General features: G+C 41.5%; 1 protein-coding gene across 1 annotated transcript in view; it reads right to left on the minus strand.

The window, feature by feature from the left end:
* Window positions 1-10,000, minus strand: part of ptprga (protein tyrosine phosphatase receptor type Ga) — a 445,965-nt gene that overhangs the window by 163,799 nt on the left and 272,166 nt on the right. The window contains exon 4 of the mRNA XM_022682776.2: window positions 9,903-10,000. This exon is cut by the window's right edge and continues 51 nt beyond it. Within this exon, the coding sequence (XP_022538497.1) occupies window positions 9,903-10,000 (98 nt within the window). The remainder of the gene's footprint in view (window positions 1-9,902) is intronic.

The raw sequence follows: 10,000 nt of genomic DNA on the forward strand, positions 1-10,000 counted from the left end.
AATGTGCGCTGAAAGTGTAATTACGGTGCGTGGCAGTGGACACATAGCTATTTTATTAAATGTGAGGCGTCCACCTGCACGGGACTAAAATTACTAAAGGTCCTTACTAAAGGAGTTCAGTGAAAGACAGTAGGTAATTCGGCCTGTACATTTTTTGTTAGAGGACGTCTGAGAAAAACACGTACATGGTCGTTCTGGATGGGAATAAAATCACAGAGGACCCCCATAAAAGAGAAAATTACCCCAGGACCCCCTGAGAAACTAATCACGTCTGGATAGGACTTTAGGTGCCCCCCAGTGGCGAGACCTGCTGAATTAGATTTAATTAATTTGTTAAGTTCAAGTATACAATTTAACACATGTATTCCTACTTAATGTCCCTTATAATCCGGTGTGCTTTATAGATATATGACAATAGACCAGAAATTAGACCTTCATTGATAGTGCACCTTATAATCCAGTGTGCCTTATAGGGTATATCAAATATACCAATACTAGTCTAATACTATAGCTGTACTATAGGGGCATCTAATTATTTTTTTTCCTTTATTGGTGATGGCTGATTCACTGGCTGATTACAATTACAATGACCACTGTCTTAAGTACAGTCTTAAGTACACTATTTAAACATTCCTTGATCTCTAAACGCCTGACTGAGTTTCACTGGCAGCTTTTTCTCCCTCGCTTTTCTTTTTTTGTGTGCAGTCGTTTCACTGATTCTCAGTAGGATTCTCCCTTTGTGGTGCTTTATAGAGGTGAGTGTCTGCTAAAGTGTCACTTGATAGACATCTGTCACAGCTTGTATCACTCATCCGCCCACTCTCGCTAATTCTGTCTCTTTCTCTCTCTCTCTCTCTAGCTCTCGCCGCTCTCTCTACCTCCTCCGGCGACTCTCTGGATGTGCGTGTGTGGTAAGGTGCTTGAGGGAGAGTCTGAGCGATACAGTCTTTTACATCCTTCTCATCATTTCCAGCAGCCGAGATCACACAATGTCAGGCCTTTCAAAAGGAGGCTTATGAACCCCCTTCGCCTCGCATGATCAGAGTGTTCCTCCCCTCCCTCCTTCATTCTTTCTGCCTATAAGCATGCCTTCAAAGCTGTTTGCGATTCTCATTCTGGGCCTAGAGTACACCCCTGCAGCACACCGCCCTGAGCATTTGACTGGTGAGCTACAACCGTAGCTTTCTGCAAACAGTTCAAAGTACGCTAGGGCAACCTCACCGCAACCCATCACGCGTCCACATCAGAGGCGGACGGGAGGCGGAAGCCGGGGAGTCGGGACAGGAATCCACATCAGAGCCGTCCGAGGGCTCGTCTCCTCCATCCAGATTGAGTGACAGAAAGCCTGTTGTTCATGATGTGAACAGCACTCTGCCCGCTCCTTTTGTCCGCGGCCGACGACGACTTGGACAGCTTAAAGTGCCTGAAGGGTGCTCTTGAAGGACAGGGAAGTGCCTGAGAGCATCTCCCTCTCAATCACGATGATACACAACAGCCAGCCTCGAAACCCAAGTCAAGGGCCACTAGTGCCACTCTCGAAAAGAGGGATCTTTCGAAGCGGAGGTGTCAGTCAAACGTCCAGAGGCTCTCCAAGGGCGCGGTTTAATTAATCAGGCATCGGTGCTCCTCTCAATCTCAAACAAAAACTAATTGATGAGCCTCTTAAACAAAACAAAACGAAAAAAAAACCACACCAAAAAATAAGTAGAAAATAGAAGTACAGTAGAAAAACACCAATTTGTATGCAAAAAAAATCTATCTAGAGTATCCCTGAATGTCTAAATGCTGTTTAACACACTTCCCTACACTGTAAATCAAATAATTTAAGTCTCTTTTACATAAAATTGGATATTCCTAAACAATACTCAACTTACAGGTGTTGGACAATGAAACTGAAACACCTGTCATTTTAGTGTGGGAGGTTTCTTCATGGCTAAATTGGAGCAGCCTGGTGGCCAATCTTCATTAGTTGCACATTGCACCAGTAAGAGCAGAGTGTGAAGGTTCAGTTAGCAGGGTAAGAGCACAGTTCTGTTCAAAATATTGCAATGCACACTATAACATTATGGGTGACATACCAGAGTTCAAAAGAGGACAAATTGTTGGTGCACGTCTTGCTGGAGCATCTGTGACCAAGACAACAAGTCTTTGAGATGTATCAAGAGGTACATCACGGTATCCAGGGTAATGTCAGCATACCACCAAGAAGGACCAACCACATCCAACAGGATTAACTGTGGACGCTGTAAGAGGAAGCTGTCTGAAAGGGATGTTCGGGTGCTAACCCGGATTGTATCCAAAAAACATAAAACCACAGAATTTAATGTGCACCTCAACTCTCCTGTTTCCACCAAGACTGTCCGTCGGGACAATCAATTATAGTGGTCTAAAAGCAGGTGTTTCAGTTTCATTGTCCAACCCCTGTACTATTCAAACTGATATCTTTAAGTTGAACCAACTTATAATAACTGAGTTTAGTCTGTTGCCATTAACAGCTTCTTTTCCATTGGCTTTTGTCACAATCTATTTGCATACTGGGTGTGTCCAACAGTTTCTGACAGACACTCACCATCAGTGTGTAGTGATTCCCCCTGGGCTACCTTAGAAATAAATCAAGCTTCCCTTTAGTTGTAATAACTTGATGTTTTAATTTATGCTAACTCAAGTTTTCATTCCCCATTACAAACTGGCTGCCTTAAAAAAGTTAAGTAAACTCAACTTATCCAGTCTTACAGTATAACAAAAATAAAAAAAAAGTTAAATAAACTTCCCCTTTAGTTGTAATAACTTGATGTTCCAAGTTATGCTAGCTTAAGTTTTCATAACCCATTACTTAACTTTTTTTTTTCTTTTTTTTCCATTTTCTCCCCAATTTACACGGCCAATTACCCAACCCACTCATTACTCAATCCCCCTATCACTAGTAATGCCCCAACACACCAGGAGGGCGAAGACTAACACATGCTTCCTCCGATACATGTGAAGTCAGCCACCGCTTCTTATCGAGCTGCTGCTGATGCAGCATTGCCGAGGAGCATCACAGCGCTGACGCTCAGAGGAAAGCGCAGCGACTCGGTTCTGATACATCAGCTTACAGATGCCCGGTGCTGCGGGCATCACCGTAGGAGTGATGTGGGGAGAGAGCGCCATCTACCCACCCGGAGGGAGCAGGGCCAATTGTGCTCCCTCTGAGCGCCGGCAGCTTGATGGCAAAGCTGCATGAGCAGGGGTTCGAACCTGTGACCTCCTGCTCATAGTGGCAGCGCTTTAGACCGTTTACTTAACTTTTTTAAGGCAACCAGTTTCCAAAATATTTGTAAGTAAATTCAACTTATCCGGGCTTACAGTGTAGAATCAAGAACCCTATAATTATAGATACGGCGGAAGGCGACAGAAGGCGACAATTTCCACTTGACAGCAGGGAAGCTGTCAAGAAATAGAAAAAAAAAACAAAAAAAAACGTAGCATCCAACCTATAATACTATAATACTATACTATAACACCACAGGATTCCTCAGTCATAAGTGATTCAGGCCTTTCCCCAAACAGTTCAAAGTACACTAGTGCAACCTCACTGCAACCCACATCAGAAGTGAGTGGACTTGTGAGGAGGAGGGAGGAGGAGGAAAGTGGGAAGTGAGGGAATCAAAACGAGAATCCGCATCGTCTGAACAGAGCACATCTCCCTCCTCGGGCCAAATAAAAACATAAAAAAAAAAAAAGAAAAAATAAGAAAACACAAGGGGGGCTGCCATGGGCATAGCTAGCACTTTTTTCTTTTTTTTTAGAGGGGCTCAAGCCCCAGCACCTCTAAAAGGTGAAAACAAAAGTTGTATAGTTGTAGCAAAAGTATATCATTAAACTGAATTTTAATATTAAAATTACAGCAGTCTCCCCTCATGCTGCAAAATGCTGCAAAATGTACAACCCACTTTCTCTCCACTCTGCTGTAGATTGAGTTCAATCTAGCTGTGGTGACTAATGTGCTAGACTAGTACTGTCTGTATATGTGAATCAGCTAATTGCAGCATTATCACTTCAGTTTCTGAATCAGTTTCTCTGATTTTGCTATTTATAGATAGATATGTTTGAAAAAAATGAACATTGTTTTTTTTATTCTATAAACTACGGACGACATTTCTCCCAAATTCCAAATAGAAATATTGTCATTTACAGCATTTATTTGCAGAAAAAAAAGAGAAATGGCTGAAATAATAACAAACAAAAAAGATACAGAGCTTTTCGATTTCAAATAATGCAAAGAAAACAAGTTCAGAAATTAATATTTGGTGGAATAACCCTTGTTCGTTTTTTAATCGCAGTTTTCATGCATCTTGGCATGTTCTCCTCCTCCACCAGTCTTACACACTGCTTTTGGATAACGTTATGCTACTCACTCCTGGTGCAAGAATTCAAGCACTTCATCTTGGTTTGGTGGCTTCTGATCATCCATCTTCTTCTTGATTATATTCCAGAGTTTTTTTTTTATTTGGTAAAATCAAAGAAGCTCATCATTTTAAAGTGGTCTCTTTCTGTATCAGCATCTATTCAGCATTCTATTCATCTAATGCAATAAAAGTACAGTGAAAATTCTCACTAAAGCATCCAAACCTCAAGCAATCTCAGTAAACGCTCTGTGCCCTTAAGGAGTTAACAACAGCACCTAAAAAAATCCACAGCCACCAGTCATGTTCTCAGTACCGAGTCGTTCGATAATTCTTCAAAAGTCCTAATTAGTATAATTAATTCAGTTTAATGAACCCTCTGCTCGCACTTTGCATCCCCTTAATCATGTCAAGCCCACTTCAGCAGCGAGTGGCACACCCACCGGCGGCTGCCGCTGATTTCCTCCCGTGCGAGGCAGCTATCCGCAGGTGAGGCGGTGGCCGTGCCTCGCCGGGTGAACGTGGGCCGCAACTAGTGTCGGCGTCCCGTCGAGAACGCCGCCGACATCTTTAATTGGCCCTCCGCTTTAATCAGGCTCATTAGCCGCGGTGTTAATTGCGCAACAAGCAGGTGAAAGCTAGAGCTGCAACCCACCAGAGCCACACCAGCTCCTGCAGCTCCACCAAACGCTGCTCTCGCTTCTCCTCCGCCAGCTTTCTCAGCTTCACTTCTACTTTCCTGTTCTCACTCTCTCACTTTCCCTCTCTCTACATCTGTCTGTCTTTCCCTGTATTTTTCTTCAGTTCTTTCACTGTTTTCTATCACTAATCAACTTCCTTTATTTTACCCTATTTTATTCTGTCTTCCTCCCCCTAATGCTGCCTCTCATTCACTTTTTCAACCTCTATATTCTTTATTCCTTCCATCTTTCTCCATCTCCGTGACCTCTTTCTTTATCTCTCTCTCGGATGTGACTCATTTTCTCCATCTTCCTAACCAATTTCTCCATCTTTCTCCTTCTTTGCCCTCTTTTGTCATCTCTCTGTATTTCCACCTCTCTCCATCTCTTTTCTTTCTTAAACACATTTTCTCCATCTCTTTCCTTCCTCTCTCTTCCTGATCTCCACCTCCCTAACAAATTTCTCCATCGTTCTCCATCTCTTTCTTCCCTCTTTCTATTTCCACATCTCTCTTTCTATTCTATCTATCTCCAAATCTCTCCTTTCTCTGATATCTTTCCATATATCTCTCTTTCCATCTTTTTGCTCTTTTTCTCTTTTCTTAATCTCCCTGTCCTCTTTATCTCTCTCCCTGATCTCTTTCTCCTTCTCTTTTTTCATCTCTTTCTTCCCTTTCTCCATTTCTACCTTTCTCTCCCAAACCCTTTCTACCTCTCTAAACTATATCTAACTTTCTCTTTTTTCCATCTCTCTGAACTTCTTGACTTTCTCTTTATCCTCCTCACTACCTTCAGTTCTCTCCTTTCTCCACCTGATCTCTTTTTATATACTGTAGCTCTACTTCTATCTTCTTGACCTTCTTCTCCATCTCTCTCTCTCTCCTTTCTCCATCCCTGCCCTCTTTTATACATCTCTTTCTTCCCTCTCTCTATTTCTACCTTTCTCTCCCAAACCTTTTCCACCTCTTTCTCTCTCAATCTACCTCCATCAACCTCTTTCTTTTTCAATTTCTCACTCGCTCTCCCCTGACCACTTCCTTTATCCCTCTATTTCTTTCCCTTACAAGATTCTACCTTTCTTCTTCCTCCATCTCTCCTTTTTCTCTCCTCCAACTCCCAACCTCTACCTTGATCTCACTATCTCTCTCCATCTCTCTCTCTCTCTCTCTCTCTCTCTCTCTCCTTTCTCCATCTCCCCAACCTATTTCTTTCTCTATTTCTCACTCTCTCTTCCTTGACCTTTTTTTCTCCTTCTCTCCATCTCTCTTACTGACAAGATTCTCCATTTCTTCTTCCTCCATCACTCCTTTTTCTCTCCCAACCTCTTACTTCCTTGATCTGTTTCTCTCTGACCCCTTTCTCCATCACTCTCTCATACCCAACCCCCCTTTTTGTTTCTCTCTCTCTCTCTCTCTCTCTCCCTCTCTCTCTCTCTCTCTCTCTCTCCCTCTCTCTCTCTTTCTGAGATAAGGTCGTGCAGCAGTATGCTCATCTGCATTCTCCTGGATTTGGGGCTACTGATACGCATATTCCGTCAGACTCGGATAATCAATCCCACAGTCCCCGGATCTTCACAGTTCAACAGACCAAACTAATCAAAGTCAGAGCAAAGCTGTGTCTCTCCTCCTCACTCTTTCTCGTGCAAGAATGCTGCCCATCTCTGTAACACACTGACAAAATCACCCAATCTCTGACCTGCTTTACGCACAAGAAACAACCTCTAAATAGAACATAAGGAAATAAGGATTTTTATAACCCGTTCACACCTGTCTATTTAATCTGATTTGAATCTGGATTATTTCTTGATAAGACTTTGCAGTATTTGTTAGTGCTTTCGGGTATGTACACTGGAATGCCAAAAGTCATGGGACAGCAGTATGTGAAAATACTGTGTTGACTCAGCTTGGGAAAGCTTGGAAACATCAAAATAAAATCTGTATAGGTTGTGAGGTGATATCTTGTGAGTAAGGCTGAACATTGGTCAGAATGCTCATAGCAAAGCAACTTGAATTATTAGAAATTAAGCGAGGTCTGATAGTGGATGCTAGATGGATGGGGCATTCCCATCCCATTTCCAATGTTTGTATATAAGACATTATTAAAGTAAAGGCATTACCTCCCAAAGTGGACAGCAGAGGAGGGGAAAGTGGGTGGAAATGATTGTGACCGGTGGTGTCTGGCTCGAACTGTCCAAGTAATGAACTGTCCACATATACTGTATATTATGTAGAAAATTCACAATTATAAGGAGTGTCTGAATACCAAATTTATCAAATCTGTAACAAATAAAAAAAATACTTGTAATGTATAAATAAAGTAATAGAGGCTCCTAATTTTTATAAACCTCCTTTTCTATAATACATATTTTTTTCTGTCAATAACAGAAGCATGTGTCTTCATTGAGTGTGTTAAGCATCCTGAAGCACTCCCTGTGGGTGACATTAAACTTTAGCACTGAAGCCATCCTGCCGTAATGTGATTTGTGGCACGATGACATCATCTAACTGCCAATAAATGGGAATCGCTGCTGTAGCCGTCCCCCTCGCTCATCTACTAACTGCTAAACTGGGCGGAGAGGTGGTGTTGGGGGAGGAGGGAGGGGTCTAATAAAAGGGAGACAATGAAACAAAATGACGCCCATTCCACTTAAGAATGAAAGCCGGCCTGCGCTTGGCAGCCATGTGAGAGGAGGGCTTGCATGTTTGAAGAGGGCGATAAAAGGAGCTGTTATTGTGTGTAAAAGCTGCCAGCCTGCCATAATGATAAATCAGCGGGCGAGGAGAGAGACGTCTCCGCCGCCGGTCAGCCCCCGGAGAGACTGGCTCTACATAATGTGCTGTTTAATCGATACGGGAACGCCCTCCGTACCACTCCGCCACTCATCCTCTGACACTCGTCCTCCATCCAGCTCAGATTCTGAATTCTGCTAATGCTAGCCTATGGCTGATGCTGAACTTCTTGAAAAGAAAAGCTGTGGAAATGTAGCGTAGGGTTAATAATGAACTTCTAGAAATCTAGTTAACAGATGCTAAGCTTCTAGAGGATCGAAATTCAGCCTATGGTTAATACTGAACTTCTAGGAATTTAGTTACTGAATAATATTGAGGTTACAGAAATCTAACCTATAGTTAATACTGAACTTTTAGAAATCTAGCCTATGGTTAATACTGAACTTCTAGGAATCCAGACTATGGTTAATACAGAAGGTCTGGGTATTCAGCCAATGGTTATTAATGAAGTTCTAGGAATCTAGCCTATGGTTAAAAATGAGCTTCTAGGAATCTAGCCTATGGTTAATAATGAGCTTCTAGTAATTTAGCCCATGGTTAATACAGAACTTCTAGAAATTTAGCCTAAGGTTAATACTGAACTTCTAGGAATCTACCCTCTGGTAATAGAGAACTTCTAGGAATCTACCCTACAGTTAGCACTGATCTTCTATGAATTTAGCCTGTGGTTATTACTGAACTTCTAGAACTCTACTCTATGGTTAATATCGAACTTCTAGGAATCTAGCCTATGGTTAATACAGAATTTCTAGAAATCTACTCTATGGTTAAAAGGAACTTCTTGGAATCTAGTTTATGGTTAATTCTGACATTTTAAAAAATCTATTCTATGGTTATTACTGAACTTCTAGGAATCTAGCTTATGGTTAATACTGAACTTCTAAAAATCTACTCTATGGTTAATACTGAACTTCTAGGAATCTAGCCTATGATTAATAATGAACTTCACGAGATCTACCCTGTGGTTAATACACAAAATCTAGGAATCTACCATATGGCAAGTACTGAACTTCTAGGAATCTAGCCTATGGTTAATCCTGAACTTCTAAAAATCTACTCTATGGTTAATACTGAACTTCTAGGAATCTAGCCTATGATTAATAATGAACTTCACGAGATCTACCCTGTGGTTAATACACAAAATCTAGGAATCTACCATATGGCAAGTACTGAACTTCTAGGAATCTAGCCTATGGTTAATCCTGAACTTCTAAAAATCTACTCTATGGTTAATACAGAACTTCTAGGAATCTAGACAATTGTTAACAATTAACTTCTATGAATCTTTTCTTATGGCTAATATTGAACTTCAAAAAATCTACTCTATGGTTAATATTGAACTTCTAGGAATCTAGGCTCTGGTTAACACTGGCAAAGCTACCCTAACTATAGTTACAAATCGTACAATGTTTAATACTAAAATCCATATAAGACTATAAGTAAAACTAAACTCTAGAAAGCGAGTCTGTGGTTCATTATGAACGCATGTTGAACTTTTAGAAAAATTAGTCTGTGGTTAAACTTATCTGTTGTTAATACTTCTAACCATCGTGCTTATAGTTAATTTTACAGATCTTGAACTCTTGCCTGAACTTGATGCAGTAGGTCTCACTTTTGTTCATTCTGCATGTGCTTTACTAAATAATGTAGTAAATACATTTTGAATTCTTGAGTTCAGCACTCTCGACACCACCAGCAAAGACTCTGAATGCAGTTTGATCACATGCAGTAACTCAGCAGCCTTGTCTAACAGCAATAATTTAAGTTTACAATGGGTAAAAAGTCTACAACCTATGATGAAAAGATTGTTATTCCTGTACAGAAGCTGTTCTGTGTTCTGAGTCTGTTCAATAAGTGCTTTAGTATGAAAAGACCAGGTGAAGTGTATTTGAGTGTCAGTGCTGCCGGTACAGAAACGCCTCTGTTGTGTTGGTACTGAGCTCCAGCCGACCCGCTGAGCGAGTCCTGACAGAGGCTTCAGAGCCTCTCTGGCTATGATCAGATACGGTGTAAAGAGTGCAGACTGTAGAGATGAAGCTGCTTCTTACCTCCACGGGGAACCGCCTGCCGTTGATGCTGTGCTCCGAGCCGTCTGAACCGTTGCTCTGGCCCCAGTGGAACTCCACCTTCTCAGCCTTAAAACGTC

The sequence above is a fragment of the Astyanax mexicanus genome, chromosome 24 (genome assembly GCF_023375975.1).
Source record: "Astyanax mexicanus isolate ESR-SI-001 chromosome 24, AstMex3_surface, whole genome shotgun sequence".
Taxonomy (NCBI): Eukaryota; Metazoa; Chordata; class Actinopteri; order Characiformes; family Acestrorhamphidae; genus Astyanax; species Astyanax mexicanus.